This window comes from Bombina bombina, chromosome 3 (assembly GCF_027579735.1).
Source record: "Bombina bombina isolate aBomBom1 chromosome 3, aBomBom1.pri, whole genome shotgun sequence".
Lineage (NCBI taxonomy): Eukaryota > Metazoa > Chordata > Amphibia > Anura > Bombinatoridae > Bombina > Bombina bombina.
Window position 1 is genome coordinate 857,333,639 of NC_069501.1, and position 25,464 is coordinate 857,359,102.

Here is a 25,464-nt window from a genome sequence, read left to right on the forward strand (position 1 = left end):
CATCCGGAACGCCGACATTTTTGGCGCAAAATAACGTCAAAAAATGACGCAACTTCCGGCGACACGTATGACGCCGGAAACGGAAACGAATTTTTTGCGCCAAAAAAGTCTGCGCCAAGAATAACGCAATAAAATGAAGCATTTTCAGCCCCCGCGAGCCTAACAGCCCACAGGGAAGAGTCAAATTTTTGAAGGTAAGAAAAAATGATTAAATCAAATGCATTATCCCAAATATGAAACTGACTGTCTGAAAATAAGGAAAGTTGAACATTCTGAGTCAAGGCAAATAAATGTTTGAATACATATATTTAGAACTTTATAAACAAAGTGCCCAACCATAGCTTAGAGTGTCACAGAAAATAAGATTTACTTACCCCAGGACACTCATCTACATGTTTGTAGAAAGCCAAACCAGTACTGAAACGAGAATCAGCAGAGGTAATGGTATATACAAGAGTATATCGTCGATCTGAAAAGGGAGGTAAGAGATGAATCTCTACGACCGATAACAGAGAACCTATGAAATAGACCCCGTAGAAGGAGATCACTGCATTCAAATAGGCAATACTCTCCTCACATCCCTCTGACATTCACTGCACGCTGAGAGGAAAACCGGGCTCCAACTTGCTGCGGAGCGCATATCAACGTAGAATCTAGCACAAACTTACTTCACCACCTCCATCGGAGGCAAAGTTTGTAAAACTGAATTGTGGGTGTGGTGAGGGGTGTATTTATAGGCATTTTGAGGTTTGGGAAACTTTGCCCCTCCTGGTAGGAATGTATATCCCATACGTCACTAGCTCATGGACTCTTGCTAATTACATGAAAGAAATTATTATTTTGAACAATGTATTCTTATTGTCAGATGTTCCCAATTTTTTAGATTGTTTCTGATCATAATTTTTAGACGTTAGAATCTGTTCTTGAATTAAATAGGGTAAATTTTGATGTACTTTGTATTCATAATAAATTATTAGAAACCCAATTCTCTCACAATTTCCTTTGAGTGCTTTAATACCCCATCTTAAGGTGAATTACAAGGATATGGTGTGATACCATGACATTACTGACTACTATAATAGAGCAAGTGACTATTTTTGAATAAATGAAGTGAGTGTGGGTGACATAACCTAATTTTTTGCTTAAAAAGTGCTTATTCTAATAGATATTGTGATTAAGTGTGTTTAACTCAAACCCTGCTAATACAGTAGGATTTTATTATGAGGTGAAGTGATCAGAAGAAGCAATGTGGCTTTATAGGCATGTAAAGTGTTTATGTGAAAATAATATACAGCAATGATTTTTATTCTTACTAAAAATTTACTGAAAAGAGAGAATGACAAAAAGAAAAGAGAAGGTGAGCAAGTTAGTACTAATAGCAATCCGCTAACACATATAATTGTACTCACAGTAATTTTCACAGGCTCCCCACATCCTAAATAATCTGAAAGTTACCAGTATATACTGAACAGCATTTCTGATATTATTAAAAGGGAGAATTTAAGTGACAACACTGACACCTAGTGGAGATTTAATTTAATACATAGCATCAACATTATTATAACTTGCTCAGGCAAAATTGGAGCCAAACATCCACTATTAGTTAAATAGTGTTTGGAGCTTGTAACAATAAGTTACAGATATTTAATAAATTAATCCAATCCTCTGCAATACCAGGCAATGCCTTTTTACTATAACAAATATAGGAGCTAAAATCAGTCACTGTCTATTAACTGATAAATTGCAGTTACCTGGAAAAATAGGATTTGTAGGTCATATTAAGGTTGGCGACATCCTCTCAGATATAGTGCTCCACAATGGCTTCTAAACAAATTGAACAATGAGTTTCCTCAGTGGCAGACATGTTTAATAGGCTAGTAATGAAGCAAGCAAGCTTGGAAAACACTTTATTTAATGAAAAAAAAACACAATTTGCAAAAACGGTACCGTGCCTTTAAGAGAAAAAAAAGGCATACACAAACTGCAAAACAGGTTAAAATTGCTTCAAAAAATCCGAAATTTTAACAGTGTACCCACTAAGCTTTAGAAGGATTGCACCACAAGTAAAAAAGCAATAGACTTCCAAATGAAAAAAACGGATTGATAATTGTCTAAAACCGGTTAAAACCACCTAAAGCAACTTGCCACAGCTCTGCTGTGGCCCTACCTGCCCTTAGGAAGCGATAATATGGTGTTTAAAGCTTCAAATAGTCCCTCGGAAGACTATCAGGACCTCAGGAGAAGTTGCTTGCTGCTTGTAAATGTAGGCCCTGCCCACCTCACTCAATGTTGCTGGGGCCTACACAAAACTAACAAACCCTGCCTGAAAGCCATGTGGGTTATAAACAACCCCAAAGAACCCTCAAGCAAATGTCCCATAAAACAGAAAACGTTACTCCCAGACACAAAAACGTTTGTCCCAAATTCACATAAACTGAGTGCCCACAAAAAATTAACCCTTTATGCAAGCTAGTAAAAACCTCTGAGAACACTAGGATTACTGCTACCCCTTATGGGGACACTGTCAGCCTTTCTGAGTTAACACAGTCTCTGCAGAAAACATGACTGAACCGTTCCTCACACTGAAGTTTTCCTGTACTCGGGAACAGCAGTGGACCTTAGTTACAAATGCTAAGATCATCATCCTCAAGGCAGAAATCTTCATCTATGTCCTGCCTGAGAGTAAATAGTACAACAACGGTACCATTTAAAAATAAACACTTGATTGAAGATAAAATAAAACTAACAGTTTAACACCTCTTCTCTTTACTCTTCCTGCTTAGAGCCAGCAAAGAAAATAACTGGGGGGGTGGAGTTAAGGGGGGAGCTATATAGACAGCTCTGCTGTGGTGCTCTCTTTGCTACTTCCTGTCCGGAAGGACAATATCCCACAAGTTAGGATGAATCTGTGGACTCGGTACATCTTGCAAAAGAAAAATGCATTTTAAATCTAAAATATGCTACAAATTATTCCCTAGTTGGCTTCAACAGATAACTGCAAAACAATGCAGATAGTACTAAAATAATGACCATGGCTACAAGTTTGGTCTTCTCAAGAAGCAAGCCTACATTGGCTCCTCTGAATAAGGCACATGGAAAGAGCAGCTTGCTACTGAAAATAAATTGCAACAAACTAGATATTGATTGGTTTTAAAATAGACTTGGCCAATGCTTTTTTTTTTTTTTTTTATAAATAATTTTTATTGAGGTTCATAAATAGGTTTACAAACAATTATCATTTGAAACAAGATACAAATCTTAGTACTACAACATTTAACAATACGTATCCAAACTAAACATATAAGAGTTGCATCTATTTCCATAGAGTCTAGCGCTTAGTACAGGAGCATATCAAATATCTTAACATATGTTTACAATCCAAATTGTTGTTGTAGCCTAGTATCTAACAATCAAAAGAAAAAAAAGGAACCTCAGATTTTCACTTTTTTCCATTCCTTTAGAAACAGTTCCCTTAATGAGCCTTTAGGACCTCCCGGGCCCAGTTCTTTACATAAGTGTTGCATAGGGAAAAGCAGTAACATAATAAACAACAGTGAACATTAAACATAAACAACCTGCTGATATGAGGACGAAAAAAAAACATCACAGGGATGTTACAATTATTGAATAACTGATCAGGTTGCTGCCTGAATGAATATAAGTAATATTATACTAAAACTGTGTGAAGGGATATTTTCCCGCAGTGAAAAGAAGAATAACATATAAATCTTTTATAGCGGGGGAAGATAGATATTGAAGTAAAAGTAGAACTATCGTGTGGCTTAAAGTTTATATATATAGATTTCTTATTATAAAAATGCAATATGAAGCAAATATATAAGGTTCAAACTTCAATACATAGAAAAAAAAACATAATTTATGTAAGAACTTACCTGATAAATTCATTTCTTTCATATTAGCAAGAGTCCATGAGCTAGTGACGTATGGGATATACATTCCTACCAGGAGGGGCAAAGTTTCCCAAACCTCAAAATGCCTATAAATACACCCCTCACCACACCCACAATTCAGTTTAACGAATAGCCAAGAAGTGGGGTGATAAAAAAGTGCGAAAGCATATAAAATAAGGAATTGGAATAATTGTGCTTTATACAAAATCATAACCACCACAAAAAAAGGGCGGGCCTCATGGACTCTTGCTAATATGAAAGAAATGAATTTATCAGGTAAGTTCTTACATAAATTATGTTTTCTTTCATGTAATTAGCAAGAGTCCATGAGCTAGTGACGTATGGGATAATGATTACCCAAGATGTGGATCTTTCCACACAAGAGTCACTAGAGAGGGAGGGATAAAATAAAGACAGCCAATTCCTGCTGAAAATAATCCACACCCAAAATAAAGTTTAACGAAAAACATAAGCAGAAGATTCAAACTGAAACCGCTGCCTGAAGTACTTTTCTACCAAAAACTGCTTCAGAAGAAGAAAATACATCAAAATGGTAGAATTTAGTAAAAGTATGCAAAGAGGACCAAGTTGCTGCTTTGCAGATCTGGTCAACCGAAGCTTCATTCCTAAACGCCCAGGAAGTAGAAACTGACCTAGTAGAATGAGCTGTAATTCTCTGAGGCGGAGTTTTACCCGACTCAACATAGGCAAGATGAATTAAAGATTTCAACCAAGATGCCAAAGAAATGGCAGAAGCTTTCTGGCCTTTTCTAGAACCGGAAAAGATAACAAATAGACTAGAAGTCTTACGAAAAGATTTCGTAGCTTCAACATAATATTTCAAAGCTCTAACAACATCCAAAGAATGCAACGATTTCTCCTTAGAATTCTTAGGATTAGGACATAATGAAGGAACCACAATTTCTCTACTAATGTTGTTGGAATTCACGACTTTAGGTAAAAATTCAAAAGAAGTTCGCAACACCGCCTTATCCTGATGAAAAATCAGAAAAGGAGACTCACAAGAAAGAGCAGATAATTCAGAAACTCTTCTGGCAGAAGAGATGGCCAAAAGGAACAAAACTTTCCAAGAAAGTAATTTAATGTCCAATGAATGCATAGGTTCAAACGGAGGAGCTTGAAGAGCTCCCAGAACCAAATTCAAACTCCAAGGAGGAGAAATTGACTTAATGACAGGTTTAATACGAACCAAAGCTTGTACAAAACAATGAATATCAGGAAGAATAGCAATCTTTCTGTGAAAAAGAACAGAAAGAGCAGAGATTTGTCCTTTCAAAGAACTTGCGGACAAAACCTTATCTAAACCATCCTGAAGGAACTGTAAAATTCTCGGTATTCTAAAAGAATGCCAGGAAAAATGATGAGAAAGACACCAAGAAATATAAGTCTTCCAGACTCTATAATATATCTCTCGAGATACAGATTTACGAGCCTGTAACATAGTATTAATCACAGAGTCAGAGAAACCTCTTTGACCAAGAATCAAGCGTTCAATCTCCATACCTTTAAATTTAAGGATTTCAGATCCTGATGGAAAAAAGGACCTTGTGACAGAAGGTCTGGTCTTAACGGAAGAGTCCACGGTTGGCAAGAGGCCACCCGGACAAGATCCGCATACCAAAACCTGTGAGGCAATGCCGGAGCTACCAGCAGAACAAACGAGCATTCCTTCAGAATCTTGGAGATTACTCTTGGAAGAAGAACTAGAGGCGGAAAGATATAGGCAGGATGATACTTCCAAGGAAGTGATAATGCATCCACTGCCTCCGCCTGAGGATCCCGGGATTTGGACAGATACCTGGGAAGTTTCTTGTTTAGATGGGACGCCATCAGATCTATTTCTGGAAGTTCCCACATTTGAACAATCTGAAGAAATACCTCTGGGTGAAGAGACCATTCGCCCGGATGCAACGTTTGGCGACTGAGATAATCCGCTTCCCAATTGTCTACACCTGGGATATGAACCGCAGAGATTAGACAGGAGCTGGATTCCGCCCAAACCAAAATTCGAGATACTTCTTTCATAGCCAGAGGACTGTGAGTCCCTCCTTGATGATTGATGTATGCCACAGTTGTGACATTGTCTGTCTGAAAACAAATGAACGATTCTCTCTTCAGAAGAGGCCAAAACTGAAGAGCTCTGAAAATTGCACGGAGTTCCAAAATATTGATCGGTAATCTCACCTCCTGAGATTCCCAAACTCCTTGTGCCGTCAGAGATCCCCACACAGCTCCCCAACCTGTGAGACTTGCATCTGTTGAAATTACAGTCCAGGTCGGAAGCACAAAAGAAGCCCCCTGAATTAAACGATGGTGATCTGTCCACCATGTTAGAGAGTGTCGAACAATCGGTTTTAAAGATATTAATTGAGATATCTTCGTGTAATCCTTGCACCATTGCTTCAGCATACAGAGCTGAAGAGGTCGCATGTGAAAACGAGCAAAGGGGATCGCGTCCGATGCAGCAGTCATAAGACCTAGAATTTCCATGCATAAGGCTACCGAAGGGAATGATTGTGACTGAAGGTTTCGACAAGCTGTAATCAACTTTAGACGTCTCTTGTCTGTTAAAGACAGAGTCATGGACACTGAATCCATCTGGAAACCCAGAAAGGTTACCCTTGTCTGAGGAATCAAAGAACTTTTTGGTAAATTGATCCTCCAACCATGATCTTGAAGAAACAACACAAGTCGATTCGTATGAGATTCTGCTAAATGTAAAGACTGAGCAAGTACCAAGATATCGTCCAAATAAGGAAATACCACAATACCCTGTTCTCTGATTACAGACAGCAGGGCACCGAGAACCTTTGTAAAAATTCTTGGAGCTGTAGCTAGGCCAAACGGCAGAGCCACAAACTGGTAATGCTTGTCCAGAAAACATAATTTATGTAAGAACTTACCTGATAAATTCATTTCTTTCATATTAACAAGAGTCCATGAGCTAGTGACGTATGGGATATACATTCCTACCAGGAGGGGCAAAGTTTCCCAAACCTTAAAATGCCTATAAATACACCCCTCACCACACCCACAAATCAGTTTAACGAATAGCCAAGAAGTGGGGTGATAAGAAAAAAGTGCGAAGCATATAAAATAAGGAATTGGAATAATTGTGCTTTATACAAAAAAATCATAACCACCACAAAAAAGGGTGGGCCTCATGGACTCTTGTTAATATGAAAGAAATGAATTTATCAGGTAAGTTCTTACATAAATTATGTTTTCTTTCATGTAATTAACAAGAGTCCATGAGCTAGTGACGTATGGGATAATGAATACCCAAGATGTGGATCTTTCCACACAAGAGTCACTAGAGAGGGAGGGATAAAATAAAGACAGCCAATTCCTGCTGAAAATAATCCACACCCAAAATAAAGTTTAATGAAAAACATAAGCAGAAGATTCAAACCGAAACCACTGCCTGAAGTACCTTTCTACCAAAAACTGCTTCAGAAGAAGAGAATACATCAAAATGGTAGAATTTAGTAAAAGTATGCAAAGAGGACCAAGTCGCTGCTTTGCAAATCTGATCAACTGAAGCTTCATTCCTAAACGCCCAGGAAGTAGAAACTGACCTAGTAGAATGAGCTGTAATCCTCTGAGGCGGAGTCTTACCCGATTTAACATAGGCAAGATGAATTAAAGATTTCAACCAGGATGCCAAAGAAATGGCAGAAGCTTTCTGGCCTTTTCTAGAACCAGAAAAGATGACAAATAGACTAGAAGTCTTTCGGAAAGATTTAGTAGCTTCAACATAATATTTCAAAGCTCTAACAACATCCAAAGAATGTAACGATTTCTCCTTAGAATTCTTAGGATTAGGACATAATGAAGGAACCACGATTTCTCTACTAATGTTGTTGGAATTCACAACCTTAGGTAAAAATTGAAAAGAAGTGAAAATTCTTGGAGCTGTAGCAAGGCCAAACGGTAGAGCCACAAATTGGTAATGCTTGTCTAGAAAAGAGAATCTCAGGAACTGAAAATGATCTGGATGAATCGGAATATGCAGATATGCATCCTGTAAATCTATTGTGGACATATAATTCCCTTGCTGAACAAAAGGCAATATAGTCCTTACAGTTACCATCTTGAACGTTGGTATCCTTACATAACGATTCAATAATTTTAGATCCAGAACTGGTCTGAAGGAATTCTCCTTCTTTGGTACAATGAAGAGATTTGAATAAAACCCCATCCCCTGTTCCGGAACTGGAACTGGCATAATTACTCCAGCCAACTCTAGATCTGAAACACAATTCAGAAATGCTTGAGCTTTCACTGGATTTACTGGGACACGGGAAAGAAAAAATCTCTTTGCAGGAGGTCTCATCTTGAAACCAATTCTGTACCCTTCTGAAACAATGCTCTGAATCCAAAGATTGTGAACAGAATTGATCCAAATTTCTTTGAAAAAACGTAACCTGCCCCCTACCAGCTGAACTGGAATGAGGGCCGTACCTTCATGTGAACTTAGAAGCAGGCTTTGCCTTTCTAGCAGGCTTGGATTTATTCCAGACTGGAGATGGTTTCCAAACTGAAACTGCTCCTGAGGACGAAGGATCAGGCTTTTGTTCTTTGTTGAAACGAAAGGAACGAAAACGATTGTTAGCCCTGTTTTTACCTTTAGATTTTTTATCCTGTGGTAAAAAAGTTCCTTTCCCACCAGTAACAGTTGAAATAATAGAATCCAACTGAGAACCAAATAATTTGTTTCCCTGGAAAGAAATGGAAAGTAGAGTTGATTTAGAAGCCATATCAGCATTCCAAGTTTTAAGCCATAAAGCTCTTCTGGCTAAGATAGCTAGAGACATAAACCTAACATCAACTCTAATATCAAAAATGGCATCACAGATAAAATTATTAGCATGCTGAAGAAGAATAATAATATCATGAGAATCACGATTTGCTACTTGTTGCGCTAGGGTTTCCAACCAAAAAGTTGAAGCTGCAGCAACATCAGCCAATGATATAGCAGGTCTAAGAAGATTACCTGAACACAGATAAGCTTTTCTTAGAAAGGATTCAATTTTTCTATCTAAAGGATCCTTAAACGAGGTACCATCTGACGTAGGAATGGTAGTACGTTTAGCAAGGGTAGAAATAGCCCCATCAACTTTAGGGATTTTGTCCCAAAATTCTAACCTGTCAGGCGGAACAGGATATAATTGCTTAAAACGTTTAGAAGGAGTAAATGAATTACCCAATTTATCCCATTCTTTGGAAATCACTGCAGAAATAGCATTAGGAACAGGAAAAACTTCTGGAATAACCGCAGGAGCTTTAAAAACCTTATCCAAACGTATAGAATTAGTATCAAGAGGACTAGAATCCTCTATTTCTAAAGCAATTAGTACTTCTTTAAGTAAAGAGCGAATAAATTCCATCTTAAATAAATATGAAGATTTATCAGCATCAATCTCTGAGATAGAATCCTCTGAACCAGAAGAGTCCAAAGAATCAGAATGATGGTGTTCATTTAAAAATTCATCTGTAGAGAGAGAAGATTTAAAAGACATTTTACGTTTACTAGAAGGAGAAATAACAGACAAAGCCTTCTTTATGGATTCAGAAACAAAATCTCTTATGTTATCAGGAACATTCTGCACCTTAGATGTTGAGGGAACTGCAACAGGCAATGGTACATTACTAAAGGAAATATTATCTGCTTTAACAAGTTTGTCATGACAATTATCACAAACAACAGCTGGAGGAATAGCTACCAAAAATTTACAGCAGATACACTTAGCTTTGGTAGATCCAGCAGGCAGTGATTTTCCTGTAGTATCTTCTGGCTCAGATGCAACGTGAGACATCTTGCAATATGTAAAAGAAAAAACAACATATAAAGCAAAATAGATCAAATTCCTTATAAGACAGTTTCAGGAATGGGAAAGAATGCCAAATATCAAGCTTCTAGCAACCAGAAGCAAATGAAAAATGAGACTGAAATAATGTGGAGACAAAAGCGACGCCCATATTTTTTAGCGCCAAATAAGACGCCCACATTATTTGGCGCCTAAATGCTTTTGGCGCCAAAAATGACGCCACATCCGGAACGCCGACATCTTTGGCGCAAAATAACGTCAAAAAATGACGTAACTTCCGGCGACACGTATGACGCCGGAAACGGAAAATAATTTTTGCGCCAAAAAAGTCCGCGCCAAGAATGACGCAATAAAATGAAGCATTTTCAGCCCCCGCGAGCCTAACAGCCCACAGGGAAAAAAGTCAAATTTTGAGGTAAGAAAAATATGATAATTCAATGCATAATCCCAAATATGAAACTGACTGTCTGAAAATAAGGAAAGTTGAACATTCTGAGTCAAGGCAAATAAATGTTTGAATACATATATTTAGAACTTTATAAATAAAGTGCCCAACCATAGCTTAGAGTGTCACAGAAAATAAGACTTACTTACCCCAGGACACTCATCTACATGTTTGTAGAAAGCCAAACCAGTACTGAAACGAGAATCAGTAGAGGAAATGGTAAATATAAGAGTATATCGTCGATCTGAAAAGGGAGGTAAGAGATGAATCTCTACGAGCGATAACAGAGAACCTTATGAAATAGACCCCGTAGAAGGAGATCACTGCATTCAATAGGCAATACTCTCTTCACATCCCTCTGACATTCACTGCACGCTGAGAGGAAAACCGGGCTCCAACTTGCTGCGGAGCGCATATCAACGTAGAATCTAGCACAAACTTACTTCACCACCTCCCTTGGAGGCAAAGTTTGTAAAAACTGATTTGTGGGTGTGGTGAGGGGTGTATTTATAGGCATTTTAAGGTTTGGGAAACTTTGCCCCTCCTGGTAGGAATGTATATCCCATACGTCACTAGCTCATGGACTCTTGTTAATTACATGAAAGAAACGAGAATCTCAGGAACTGATAATGATCTGGATGAATCGGAATATGCAGATATGCATCCTGTAAATCTATTGTGGACATATAATTCCCTTGCTGAACAAAAGGTAAGATAGTCCTTACAGTTACCATCTTGAACGTTGGTATCCTTACATAACGATTCAATATTTTTAGATCCAGAACTGGTCTGAAAGAATTCTCCTTCTTTGGTACAATGAAGAGATTTGAATAAAACCCCATCCCCTGTTCCGGAACTGGAACTGGCATAATTACTCCAGTCAACTCTAGATCTGAAACACATTTCAGAAATGCTTGAGCTTTTACTGGATTTACTGGGACATGGGAAAGAAAAAATCTCTTTGCAGGAGGTCTCAACTTGAAACCAATTCTGTACCCTTCTGAAACAATGCTCTGAATCCAAAGATTGTGAACAGAATTGATCCAAATTTCCTTGAAAAAATGTAATCTGCCCCCTACCAGCTGAGCTGGAATGAGGGCCGCACCTTCATGTGGACTTAGAAGCAGGCTTTGCCTTTCTAGCTGGCTTGGATTTATTCCAGACTGGAGATGGTCTCCAAACTGAAACTGCTCCTGAGGATGAAGGATCAGGCTTTTGTTCTTTGTTGAAACGAAAGGAACGAAAACGATTATTAGCCCTGTTTTTACCTTTAGATTTTTTATCCTGTGGTAAAAAAGTTCCTTTCCCACCAGTAACAGTTGAAATAATGGAATCCAACTGAGAACCAAATAATTTGTTACCCTGGAAAGAAATGGAAAGTAGAGTTGATTTAGAAGCCATATCAGCATTCCAAGTTTTAAGCCATAAAGCTCTTCTAGCTAAAATAGCTAGAGACATAAACCTGACATCAACTCTGATAATATCAAAAATGGCATCACAGATAAAATTATTAGCATGTTGAAGAAGAATAATAATATCATGAGAATCACGATGTTGCGCTAAAGTTTCCAACGAAAAAGTTGAAGCTGCAGCAACATCAGCCAAAGATATAGCAGGTCTAAGAAGATTACCTGAACACAGATAAGCTTTTCTTAGAAAGGACTCAATTTTCCTATCTAGAGGATCCTTAAACGAAGTACCATCTGACGTAGGAATAGTAGTACGTTTAGCAAGGGTAGAAATAGCCCCATCAACTTTAGGGATCTTGTCCCAAAATTCTAATCTGTCAGACGGCACAGGATATAATTGCTTAAAACGTTTAGAAGGAGTAAATGAATTACCCAAATTATCCCATTCTTTGGAAATTACTGCAGAAATAGCATTAGGAACAGGAAAAACTTCTGGAATAACCACAGGAGCTTTAAATACCTTATCTAAACGTTTAGAATTAGTATCAAGAGGACCAGAATCCTCTATTTCTAAAGCAATTAGTACTTCTTTAAGTAAAGAACGAATAAATTCCATTTTAAATAAATATGAAGATTTATCAGCATCAACCTCTGAGACAGAATCCTCTGAACCAGAGGAATCATCAGAATCAGAATGATGATGTTCATTTAAAAATTCATCTGTAGGAAGAGAAGTTTTAAAAGATTTTTTACGTTTACTAGAAGGAGAAATAACAGACATAGCCTTCTTTATGGATTCAGAAACAAAATCTCTTATATTATCAGGAACATTCTGCACCTTAGATGTTGAAGGAACTGCAACAGGCAATGGTACTTTACTAAAGGAAATATTATCTGCTTTAACAAGTTTGTCATGACAATCAATACAAACAACAGCTGGAGGAATAGCTACCAAAAGTTTAGAGCAGATACACTTAGCTTTGGTAGATTCAGCACTTGACAGCGATTTTCCTGTAGTATCTTCTGACTCAGATGCAACGTGAGACATCTTGCAATATGTAAGAGAAAAAACAACATATATATATAAAGCAAAATTGATCAAATTCCTTAAATGACAGTTTCAGGAATGGGAAAAAATGCCAAAGAACAAGCTTCTAGCAACCAGAAGCAATAAAAAATGAGACTTAAATAATGTGGAGACAAAAGTGACGCCCATATTTTTTCGCGCCAAATAAGACGGCCACATTATTTGGCGCCTAAATGCTTTTTGGCGCCAAAAATGACGCCACATCCGGAACGCCGACATTTTTGGCGCAAAATAACGTCAAAAAAATGACGCAACTTCCGGCGACACGTATGACGCCGGAAACGGAAATAGAATTTTTGCGCCAAAAAAGTCAGCGCCAAGAATGACGCAATAAAATGAAGCATTTTCAGCCCCCGCGAGCCTAACAGCCCACAGGGAAAAAGTCAAATTTTAAGGTAAGAAAAATGTTAAATTAAAATGCATTATCCCAAATATGAAACTGACTGTCTGAAAATAAGGAAAGTTGAACATTCTGAGTCAAGGCAAATAAATGTTTGAATACATATATTTAGAACTTTATAAGAAAGTGCCCAACCATAGCTAGGAGTGTCACAGAAAATAAGACTTACTTACCCCAGGACACTCATCTACATATAGCAGATAGCCAAACCAGTACTGAAACGAGAATCAGCAGAGGTAATGGTATATATAAGAGTATATCGTCGATCTGAAAAGGGAGGTAAGAGATGAATCTCTACGACCGATAACAGAGAACCTATGAAATAGACCCCTTAGAAGGAGATCACTGCATTCAAATAGGCAATACTCTCCTCACATCCCTCTGACATTCACTGCACGCTGAGAGGAAAACCGGGCTCCAACTTGCTGCGGAGCGCATATCAACGTAGAATCTAGCACAAACTTACTTCACCACCTCCATCGGAGGCAAAGTTTGTAAAACTGAATTGTGGGTGTGGTGAGGGGTGTATTTATAGGCATTTTGAGGTTTGGGAAACTTTGCCCCTCCTGGTAGGAATGTATATCCCATACGTCACTAGCTCATGGACTCTTGCTAATTACATGAAAGAAAATATGATTATATTTGCGGTATTTATCAAGGAAACCGCATTAAAACACGTCAAGCATATTTACGGATGCCTGAGTGTATTGGTGGCAGGGGGGAGCAATATATATATATATAAATAAAACAAACAGGAGTAGGAATTAATTATGAAAACAACAAAAATATCAAGTAAGACCTCTGGGGCGCACGGTTGACACACAGTGACATGGTAGGAGTGACAACTAAGTATGGTCAAGGCATTATAGCTAGTTGTATCAACCTTGATTAAAAATTATCTCTAAGCTGGAGTAATGTAATTATATTTATGGCGTATATTGACACACAAAAGGTCGCCGGAAGTTACCTTAAATAGTCAAACCATGGTGGGGTGGAGAACGGCAAAAATATATGCAAAACTTAAATTTGTGGATTGGGGGGGTCAGTGAAGGGTGGCAACATAAGTAATTGGCTTGGGACGTTAGACAGGTGACTGATATGGGTTACTATGGGGGATATAAATATCAATACTATAACATAGGTATACTGCTGAAACAAGCAATCTTAGGGAAAGCGGTGTTGGAAGTAATATATATAGGTTATAACAAGTGATGTTAAAAAGTGTGTGAAAACTATTCATTAACCAGCTATGTTGAGCTTAAGCACAGATATTAGGAGGCCAAGCAAATATTCCCAGAGTATGTACATTGTATTCATATTATTGAAGATTTAGTTTTAGAGATCATGTACTACACCACCCCACCGCGTGGGCATGGGCCCTATGCCCCACAGCAAGGCAAAGTACAGTTTTAGGCAGATATGCATATAGGTGATATGTATAATAATAAGCTAGACAAACATGTATCAGACCAATTTCCACCATAAGGATTTGGGATATTTTATGAGACACTTAGATGTCTTAAATATGGATATTATGGTCCCAAAAGCAAGGTACGGGGGTACAAGGAGTATTAAGCACAAAGCATTGTGGTGAACAAAATTATAATGGAACATGACTCCCCTCTAGCGGTGGAAATAGCTATTACATACCATACCTAGAGATTTCATTTGAAAACCAAATTCTGCACTATAACTTGCTTTAAAATATGTGGTTCAAACAATATAGTTCTATATGACCTAGGAAAATCAGCATGGTGAAACATACAAACAGAATATCAGGCACTATCAAACTGGTACATTCATATGCGTCCCATGGGTATTAGCTATGAGGATGGTGACTATAATAGTGATTAGCTGCAACAGTGATCCAAATAGCATCATGGGTTAACATCTAAAAGTCATCCTATGTCCCCTGGCCAGTTCCACATTACTCAAATGAAGATCCGCAAAGTTATCAGGGATGCCCAAGGTGATAATGCGGTCTAAGGCATAAGAGTTACTGCTTTTACAAAACCTAGCTTATTCCCACATTGGCAGTGTTCTTATGTAGGAGAAAGATTGCTTGAGATAAAGTGAATTATAACAGATAGATCAGCAGCGTCCCTTTTTTTTCCCTTCTCTTTTCCCTCCTTTCTTCCCTCTTTTTTTTTTTTTATATATAGAGAGCAAACTTAACATTAAAGCAAACCTTCGTAGAAGCCCTTTTAAATTCTTTAGAGCGACAAGATTCATCAACACAAAGTATGGACTACCACTTTAGTACTGGTCCCAGTCGCTGAAGAACACATAAGATTAACCAACTCCTATCCTCTGAGGTTTTTGTAGGTAATCTCGGCCAGAGGGGGACAACTTGACTGCATGTGCCCCGGCATCAAAAGGTAGCCTGTCCGTACACATAATTGATACTTCTCTCTCGTATTCATTTTGAGATCATTCAGGGTAAGACCACGTTGATCTCTCCCTGCTTTCAACCGCCTCTCACAGTCTCTGCGTGGGGATAGAGGAAAATCAACACTGCTCAGCGGAGCTGCAATACCACTGACCTCCCGGACCAGGGACATGTTAGGTGGAGGGAGAAAGTCTTCGTGCTGCGTGTCTGGGCTAGGGTCCGGTATGGGTGTGATTCCGGTAGGTATCTCCAATCTGGTAACCCCCTGCACATGTGTAAACTCGGAAATACTTGCGATGGTGACTGCAGCCTTCAATAGCTGGGTTTTGTGCCTAGGGGTCTTATCCTCTTGAGTATAGCAGTCGCAGCCGAACACAGACAAGGAAGGCCCAAGATAGCCGCAAAAAACATCCTCACTAAGACTCTGTACCTTCTCAGAGTGTCTTAGATGCACGCCGGACAGCGGCACCCATTCAAATGCCCCTGCAAGTGTGTTCAGTAACTTGGAGAAGTGGCCATCAATAAGATCCATGGCATCTTTTCCCCACGAGGTTAACGCCATCTTGGTATACTCTAATGACTCACTCGTTGTGAGAATTTTCTTGAATACAGATGCCAAAAGCTGTTGTAAAGTCCCAAACTCGTACTTTATAAGATTATTCAGTTGAGATTCGTCTCTAGATAACTTTGAGCTATAAAATTAAATGTAGAAATCTCATTTTCCTAGATTCAGAGCTGGGAGCACAGTAAAGATGCTGCCATCTGTTTCAGTTGCTAGCTCCACCCCCTTGGCCAATGCTTTTCTTTAGAAAGATGACCATAAAATTAAAAAGACCCTTAACACTTTGATAAAAAGATTGAGTATTATTAAATAAAGCACTATGACTGACATTTTGCATCAGCTACCTTATGTTTTAAAGGGACAAAGTATTCTAATATTCCCCCCCCCCCCCCCTTTAAAGTGTTCCCAATTATACAGTTTACCTACTGGAGTGTATCAAAATAGTTTACAAAATAGCTCATTCACCTTTATTATATCATTTAATACAGATTTTGTATTCGTTTCCCCACCCACAGCAACCATTTCTGAACTTAAAGGGACACTAAACCGAAACCTTTTATGATTCAGGTCGAGAATACAATTTTAAACACTCCAATTTACTTATATTATCTAATTTGCATCAGCAGCTACTGAGCCTATCTAGATAGGCTTTTCAGCAAAGAATATCAAGACAATGAAGCAAATTATATAATAGAAGTCAACTAGAAAATTGTTCAATTTTTTTTTTCTTCATGATTAAGAAAGAGCATACAATTTTGGTTTCATGTCCCTTTAAGTTCTGGTTACACAAAAACCATGTAAACAAGATTTAGATACAATTATGCTCCTAGCTGACAGATGTACTAGAATTATAATTTTCCATTGTACTGGCCTTTGAGTAAACAAAAAAGGACTTGTGTAAATAAATGTACAGAAAAGATTATGAGGTCTGCTTTCCTTGATAGTTCAACCCATTTCATTAGGTAGTGGTTTCAATTAGCAGTAAGTTATTTCATATACAAAATTATATCTAAAAAGGTGCAATTTTCCATACATTGTAAAATTTGCAGCTGGTATAACAAGAAAGAAAATACAATTTTACAGTAACCTGTCCCTTTAACAGCTACTAAACTGCTCAAGAGAACTGAACTGCTTTACCATCAACACACAAAGTATTACTACAAGTCTTCGGTATCCATTGTTGTAAAATTTACCTTTGCAAAAGAGTGCATTATTTCCGAGAGAACATCTGAATCTGGCTCAGTCCCAATTCCCTTAATTAGGGCGTCGCACATGAAATGCCACATTTGTGTTAGGTATTCTGGCCCACGAACCCTTGCACATTCCAGGAGCAGCGGCATGGATTCAGCAGCAGCAACTCGAACACTTATCAGAAAAGTTATGGACAAATTTCATAAAATTTTTAAAATCTAGAGTTTCAAAATATTAACTTTTGTTTCTTGATATGGGTGATAAGTCAGAGGCCATACAGCAGTCACTAAATTAAAGGGACATTAAACAAAAAATGCTAAATAGAATGGTGCATTCAAAGAAAACATTAGCTTGAGAATAACGTGTTGTATATTTTAAAGTTACATTAGCTGTAAATATTGACAAAATAAGTTAAGTTTTAGTGTCTATAAATTAATGGGAGCTGCCATGCTATAAACTTAACAGTGTTCTGCACTTCCATTTCTATCAAGAACTGAAAAGCTCACAATTTCAGAATGGTTTTACAGGAAAAACAAAATGTATGCTTACCTGATAAATTATTTTCTTTCCTGGCATGGAGAGTCTACAAATCCATTCTAATTACTAGTAGGAATTCAACTCCTGGCCACCAGGAGGAGGCAAAGAACATCCCAGCAGAGCTGTTAAGTATCACTCCTACTTCCCATAAGCCCCCAGTCATTCAGCTGAAGGAATATGGAAAGAGAAGATGACAAGGGTATAGAGGTGCCTGAGGCTTATACAAAAAAAGCAGTCTTAAATCGTATTGACGGGTCGTGGACTCTCCATGCCAGAAAAGAAAGGAATTTATCAGGTAGGCATACATTTTGTTTTCGTTCAAATCCAATGGCATGGAGAGTCCACAAATCCATTTTAATTACTAGTGGAAACCGATACCCAAACTAGAGGACACAGAATGGAAGGGCGGGAGAACAAGACAGGCAGACCAAAACAGAATGCAACACCGCGTGAAGAACTTATCTCCCAAAATTTGTAGAATTTGGAAAAAGTATGCAAAGAGGACTAAGTGGCCGTCTTGCAGATTTCAACAGAGGCTTAATTTTTGAAAGCCCAGGAAAAAGAGATAGCCCTAATGTAATAAGCCGTTGTCCAGCTGTCTTAGAAGCCAACCGGATAACACTTCTCAACCAGAGGGAAAGAGTATTACAAGTGGCCTTCTGGCCCTCAAGCTTACCAGAGAAAACAAAGAACATGGCAGTAAATTGCCAAAAATCTTTAGTTGCTTGTAGATAAAATTTTAAGGCACACACAACATCCAGTTTATGCAACAGGTGTTCCTTCTGAGAAGGATTAGGACAAAACGAAGGAACAACAATTTCCTGATTGATGTTGCGATCTGACACTACCCTGGGAAGAAATCCCAACTTGTGCAAAGGACCGCCTTATCCACATGAAAAATAAGGTAAGTGGTATCACACTGCAGAGCCAAAAACTTGGAAACTCTGCAAGCAGAAGACACAGTGAAACAAAACTTTCCAAGATAACAATATCAACAGAGTGCATAGGCTCAAACTGAGCCTGCTGCAGAACTATAAGAACAAGATTAAGGCTCCATGGAGGAGCAACAGGTTTAAACACAGGCTTGATTCTGACCAAGGCCTGAACAAAAGATTTAACATCTGGCAGGTCTGCCAGACGTTTATGCAAAAGAATAGACCGAGCAGAGATATGCAAAAGAATAGACCGAGCAGAGATCTGACCTTTCAAAGTACTAAATGAAAAAAAAAGCTTTTCCAGGCCACCCTGAAGTAAGGGCAAAATGCGGGGAACTCTCATCCGACTCCAAGAGAAACCCTTTGATTCACACCCATTAAAAGGTATTTACGTCATACCTTATGGTAAATCTTGCGAGTTAAAGGCTGACGAGCCTGAAGCATGGTATCAATGACCTCAGAAAACTTACGCCTAGCCAACAGTAGGCTTTCAATCTCCAAGCACTCAGGTTCAGAGAATCTAGATTTGGGTGGAGGAAGGGACACTGAAGAAGGTCCTTCCTCAAAAGGTAACTTCCAAGGGGGAAAAGATGACATCACCAGTTCCGCAAACCAGATCTGGCGAGGCCAGGCAGTAGCGATTAGAATCAACGACACCCCTTCCTGTTTGATACAAGCTATTACTTGAGGAAGGAGGGCTAACGGGGGAAACTGCTACACCAGACCAAAGTTCCAAGGAACCGCCAGAACGTCTATCAGCACTGCCTGCTGGTTTCTTGATCTTGACCCGTACCTTAGAAGCTTGGCATTTAGACGAGATACCATCAGATCCAACTCCGGAAGTCCCCATCTGAGTGTTATCATTAAGAAAACTTCCGGGTGAAGAACCCACTCCCCTGGATGAAAGGTCTGCCTACTCAGATAATACGCTTCCCAGTTGTCCACCCTGGGATGTGGATGCCCGAAAGGAGACAATTGCGAGTCACCTCCTTTATGGCTAAGGAACTCAGAGTTCCTTCCTGGTGGTTTATATACGTCACCAAGTTGATGTCCGACTTAGTTGAGGCCAAACTGTTAGAGCATTAAAGATTGCTCTCAACTCTAAGATCTTTATTGGGGGAGAAGACCCTGAGCCTTTAAAGAAACCAAAACAGCTCCACAGCCGATAGGCTGGCATCTGTGGTCACAATCTCTCAAGATGGTCTCAGGAAGCATGTTCCCTGGGACAGATGGTCCTGGGAGATCCACCAGGACAGAGAGTCTCTCGTCCGGGTGTCCAAAACTAACCTCTGAAAAAGATCTGAGTGGTCTCCGTTCCATTGTTTGAGCATGCATAACTTTAGCGGTCTCAGATGAAAACGAGCAAAAGGTATAATGTCCATGAAAGCAACCATCAGACCAATTACTTCCATACACAGAGCCACTGATGGACGGATAGAGGACTGAAGACAAAATACAGTAGCAAGAAGTTGATTTTTTGACCTCTGTCAGGAAAATCTTCATGGACAGTGAGTCTATGACTGTCCACAAAAAGCATGCCCTGGTGTGGCACCAGGGAACTCTTCCAAATTTACTTTCCACCCATGGGAACGTAGAGTACCCAACAGAAAGTCTGTGTGAGATTTTGCTAAATGAAAAAATGGCGCCTGAACCAAGATATCGTCCAGATACAGAGCCACCGCAATTCCCTGAGATCTAACCACCGGCAAAAGGGCCCCTAGAACCTTTGTGAAGATTTGGGGAGCCGTGGCAAGGCCAAAGGGAAGGGCAACAAATTGACGAAATTCTTTAGTCGCCTGCAAGTAAAACTTCAAGGCACGGACCACGTCCAAGTTATGTAACAGATGCTCCTTCTTAGAAGGATTAGGACATAATGAAGGAACAACAATTACCTGATTAATTCTTATTTGAAACAACCTTAGGAAGGAACCGAAGCTTGGTACATAACACCACCTTATCAGAATGGAAGATAAAGTAAGGCGAGACACATTGTAACGCTGAAAGCTCAGAAACTCTACGAGCAGAAGAAATAGCAACCAAAAATAAAACTTTCCAAGATAACTTAAAGTGAAAGTAAAATTTTCACCTGTGCCACACATCTATGTAATATTTATAAGTAATATTACTGTTTCGCTAGGTTTCTTTTTTATTTACTTAAAATCAGACTTTATATTTTTATACTTTATTTCCCTGTATTTTCTAGCCATTACGTATAGAGCGGTCACACCTGCTCTATATGTAGTCTAAATGCATGTTCAAGATACATGCAACGATTGCGCATATCGCCGATCCGGATTAAAATGTGCATGCGATATTAATCTGAGCAAATTTTCAACGAGCATGCGTCAACCTATTTCGCAACATAGTACTGAATGAATAGAAATAATGTATTCATTCAGTACTATGCTATTTGAGAGTACGAGCCGCTTCATTTGCGAGAAGAGCCGTGTCAAATGCTAACTTTCTTGGCTGAAAACGAAAAGTAGCTGTGCGCATGCGTGAATTGTGCACGCGCGACTGATAGAATCATGTTTTCATTTGATTAGGCGCATGCGCAATGGGTTATAGCCTAGTATGACGTAGCTTCACGGCCGCCAACCAGCCAGAAAGTCAATTGGAGGATCAGAAAAACGTGACCAGGAAGTCTATTATGTTCTCAACAATGAGATGAATATAAAAACAGAATTTATGCTTACCTGATAAATTACTTTCTCCAACGGTGTGTCCGGTCCACGGCGTCATCCTTACTTGTGGGAAATATCTCTTCCCCAACAGGAAATGGCAAAGAGCCCAGCAAAAGCTGTCCATATAGTCCCTCCTAGGCTCCGCCCACCCCAGTCATTCGACCGACGGACAGGAGGAAAAAACAGGAGAAACTATAGGGTGCCGTGGTGACTGTAGTTAGAGAAAATAATTCATCAAACCTGATTAAAAAACCAGGGCGGGCCGTGGACCGGACACACCGTTGGAGAAAGTAATTTATCAGGTAAGCATAAATTCTGTTTTCTCCAACATTGGTGTGTCCGGTCCACGGCGTCATCCTTACTTGTGGGAACCAATACCAAAGCTTTAGGACACGGATGAAGGGAGGGAGCAAATCAGGTTACATAAACAGAAGGCACCACGGCTTGCAAAACCTTTCTCCCAAAAATAGCCTCCAAAGAAGCAAAAGTATCAAATTTGTAAAATTTGGCAAAAGTGTGCAGGGAAGACCAAGTCGCTGCCTTACATATCTGATCAACAGAAGCCTCGTTCTTGAAGGCCCATGTGGAAGCCACAGCCCTAGTAGAGTGAGCTGTGATTCTTTCAGGAGGCTGCCGTCCGGCAGTCTCATAAGCCAATCGGATGATGCTTTTAAGCCAGAAGGAAAGAGAGGTAGAAGTCGCTTTTTGACCTCTCCTTTTACCAGAATAGACAACAAACAGAGAAGATGTTTGTCTGAACTCTTTTGTAGCTTCTAAATAGAATTTTAGAGCACGGACTACATCTAAATTGTGTAACAAACGTTCCTTCTATGAAACTGGATTCGGACACAAAGAAGGTACAACTATTTCCTGGTTAATATTTTTGTTGGAAACAACCTTTGGAAGAAAACCAGGCTTAGTACGCAAAACAACCTTATCTGAATGGAACACCAGATAGGGCGGAGTACACTGCAGAGCAGATAAATCAGAAACTCTTCTAGCAGAAGAAATAGCAACCAAAAACACAACTTTCCAAGATAACAACTTAATATCTATGGAATGTAAAGGTTCAAACTAAACCCCTTGGAGAACTGGAGGAACTAGATTTAGACTCCAGGGAGGAGTCAAAGGTCTGTAAACAGGCTTGATCCTAACCAGAGCCTGAACAAATGCTTGAACATCTGGCACAGCTGCCAGTCGTTTGTGTAACAAGACAGATAAAGCAGAAATCTGTCCCTTTAAAGAACTCGCTGATAATCCCTTATCCAAACCTTCTTGTAGAAAGGAAAGGATCTTAGGAATTTTGATCTTATTCCATAAGAATCCCTTGGATTCACACCAGCCGATATATCTTTTCCATATTTTATGGTAAATTTTTCTAGTTACCGGTTTTCTGGCTTGAACCAGAGTATCACGGAATCTGAAAACCCACGCTTTGATAGAATCAAGCGTTCAATTTCCAAGCCGTTAGCTGGAGGGAGACTAGATTTGGATGTTCGAATGGACCCTGTACAAGAAGATCCTGTCTCGAAGGTAGCTTCCATGGTGGAACCGATGACATATTCACCAGGTCTGCATACCAAGTCCTGCGTGGCCACGCAGGAGCTATCAAGATCACAGAGGCCCTCTCCTGCTTGATCCTGGCTACCAGCCTGGGAATGAGAGGAAACGGTGGAAACACATAAGCTAGGTTGAAGGTCCAAGGCGCTACTAGTGCATCCACTAGAGTCGCCTTGGGATCCCTGGATCTGGACCCGTAGCAAGGAACCGTGAAGTTCTGACGAGACGCCATCAGATCCATGTCTGGAATGCCCCATAATTGAATTAACTGGGCAAAGATCTCCGGGTGGAGTTCCCACTCCCCCGGATGGAAAGTCTGATGACTCAGATAATCCGCCTCCCAGTTTTCCACTCCTGGGATGTGGATCGCAGATAGGTGGCAGGAGTGATCCTCCGCCCATTTTATTATTTTGGTCACTTCTCTCATCGCCAGGGAACTCCTTGTTCCCCCCTGATGATTGATATAAGCAACAGTCGTCATGTTGTCTGATTGGAATCTTATGAATCTGGCCTTTACTAGTTGAGGCCAAGCCCTGAGAGCATTGAATATCGCTCTCAGTTCCAGAATGTTTATCGGGAGAAGAGACTCTTCCCGAGACCATAGTCCCTGAGCTTTCAGGGATTCCCAGACCGCGCCCCAGCCCACTAGACTGGCGTCGGTCGTGACGATGACCCACTCTGGTCTGCGGAAGCTCATTCCCTGGGACAGGTGGTCCAGGGTTAGCCACCAACGGAGTGAGTCTCTGGTCTTCTGATCTACTTGAATCACTGGAGACAAGTCTGTATAGTCCCCATTCCACTGTTTCAGCATGCACAGTTGTAATGGTCTTAGATGAATTTGCGCAAAAGGAACTATGTCCATTGCTGCAACCATCAATCCTACTACTTCCATGCACTGAGCTACGGAAGGACGTGGAATAGAATGAAGAACTTGACAAGCGTTTAGAAGTTTTGACTTTCTGACTTCTGTCAGGAAAATCCTCATTTCTAAAGAATCTATTATTGTTCCCAAGAAAGGAACTCTTGTCGACGGAGACAGGGAACTATTTTCTATGTTCACCTTCCAACCGTGAGATCTGAGAAAGGCCAGAACAATGTCTGTGTGAGCCTTTGCCTTTGAAAGAGACGACGCTTGTATTAGAATGTCGTCCAAGTAAGGTACTACTGCAATGCCCCTTGGTCTTAGAACCGCTAGAAGGGACCCGAGTACCTTTGTGAAAATCCTTGGAGCAGTGGCTAACCCGAATGGGAGGGCCACAAACTGGTAATGTTTGTCCAGAAAGGCGAACCTTAGGAACTGATGATGTTCTTTGTGGATAGGAATATGTAGATACGCATTCCTTTAGATCCACGGTAGTCATAAATTGACCTTCCTAGATTGTGGGTAGAATCGTTCGAATGGTTTCCATTTTGAACGATGGTACTCTGAGAACTTTGTTTAGGATCTTTAAATCCAGAATTGGTCTGAAAGTTCCCTCTTTTTTGGGAACTACAAACAGATTTGAGTAAAATCCCATTCCTTGTTCCGCCGTTGGAACTGGGTGTATCACTCCCATCTTTAACAGGTCTTCTACACAATGTAAGAATGCCTGTCTCTTTATTTGGTTTGAGGATAAGTGAGACATGTGGAACCTTCCCCTTGGGGGTAGTTCCTTGAATTCCAGAAGATAACCCTGAGAGACTATTTCTAGTGCCCAGGGATCCTGAACATCTCTTGCCCAAGCCTGAGCAAAGAGAGAGTCTGCCCCCTACTAGATCCGGTCCCGGATCGGGGGCTACTCCTTCATGCTGTTTTGTTAGCAGCAGCAGGCTTCTTGGCCTGCTTACCCTTGTTCCAGCCTTGCATCGGTTTCCAGGCTGGTTTGGTTTGTGAAGCATTACCCTCTTGTTTAGAGGATGCGGAGTTGGAGGCCGGTCCTTTCCTGAAATTGCGAAAGGAACGAAAATTAGACTTATTCTTGGCTTTGAAAGGCCTATCTTGTGGAAGGGCGTGGCCCTTTCCCCAAGTGATGTCTGAGATAATCTCTTTCAATTCTGGCCCAAAGAGAGTTTTACCCTTGAAGGGGATATTAAGCAATTTTGTCTTGGAAGATACATCCGCTGACCAAGACTTTAGCCAAAGCGCTCTGCGCGCCACAATTGCAAACCCTGAATTTTTCGCCGCTAATCTAGCTAATTGCAAAGCGGCATCTAAAATAAAAGAATTAACCAACTTGAGTGCGTGAACTCTGTCCATAACCTCCTCATACGGAGTCTCTCTACTGAGCGACTTTTCTAGTTCCTCGAACCAGAACCACGCTGCTGTAGTGACAGGAACAATGCACGAAATGGGTTGCAGGAGGTAACCTTGCTGTACAAAAATCTTTTTAAGCAAACCCTCCAATTTTTTATCCATAGGATCTTTGAAAGCACAATTATCCTCGATAGGAATAGTAGTGCGCTTGTTTAGAGTAGAAACTGCCCCCTCGACCTTAGGGACTGTCTGCCATAAGTCCTTTCTGT

General features: G+C 39.9%; 1 protein-coding gene across 1 annotated transcript in view; it reads right to left on the reverse strand.

The window, feature by feature from the left end:
- The window catches only part of IPO5 (importin 5), a 411,785-nt gene that overhangs the window by 68,414 nt on the left and 317,907 nt on the right, over window positions 1-25,464 (reverse strand). The window contains exon 17 of the mRNA XM_053705479.1: window positions 17,249-17,421. Within this exon, the coding sequence (XP_053561454.1) occupies window positions 17,249-17,421 (173 nt within the window). The remainder of the gene's footprint in view (window positions 1-17,248; window positions 17,422-25,464) is intronic.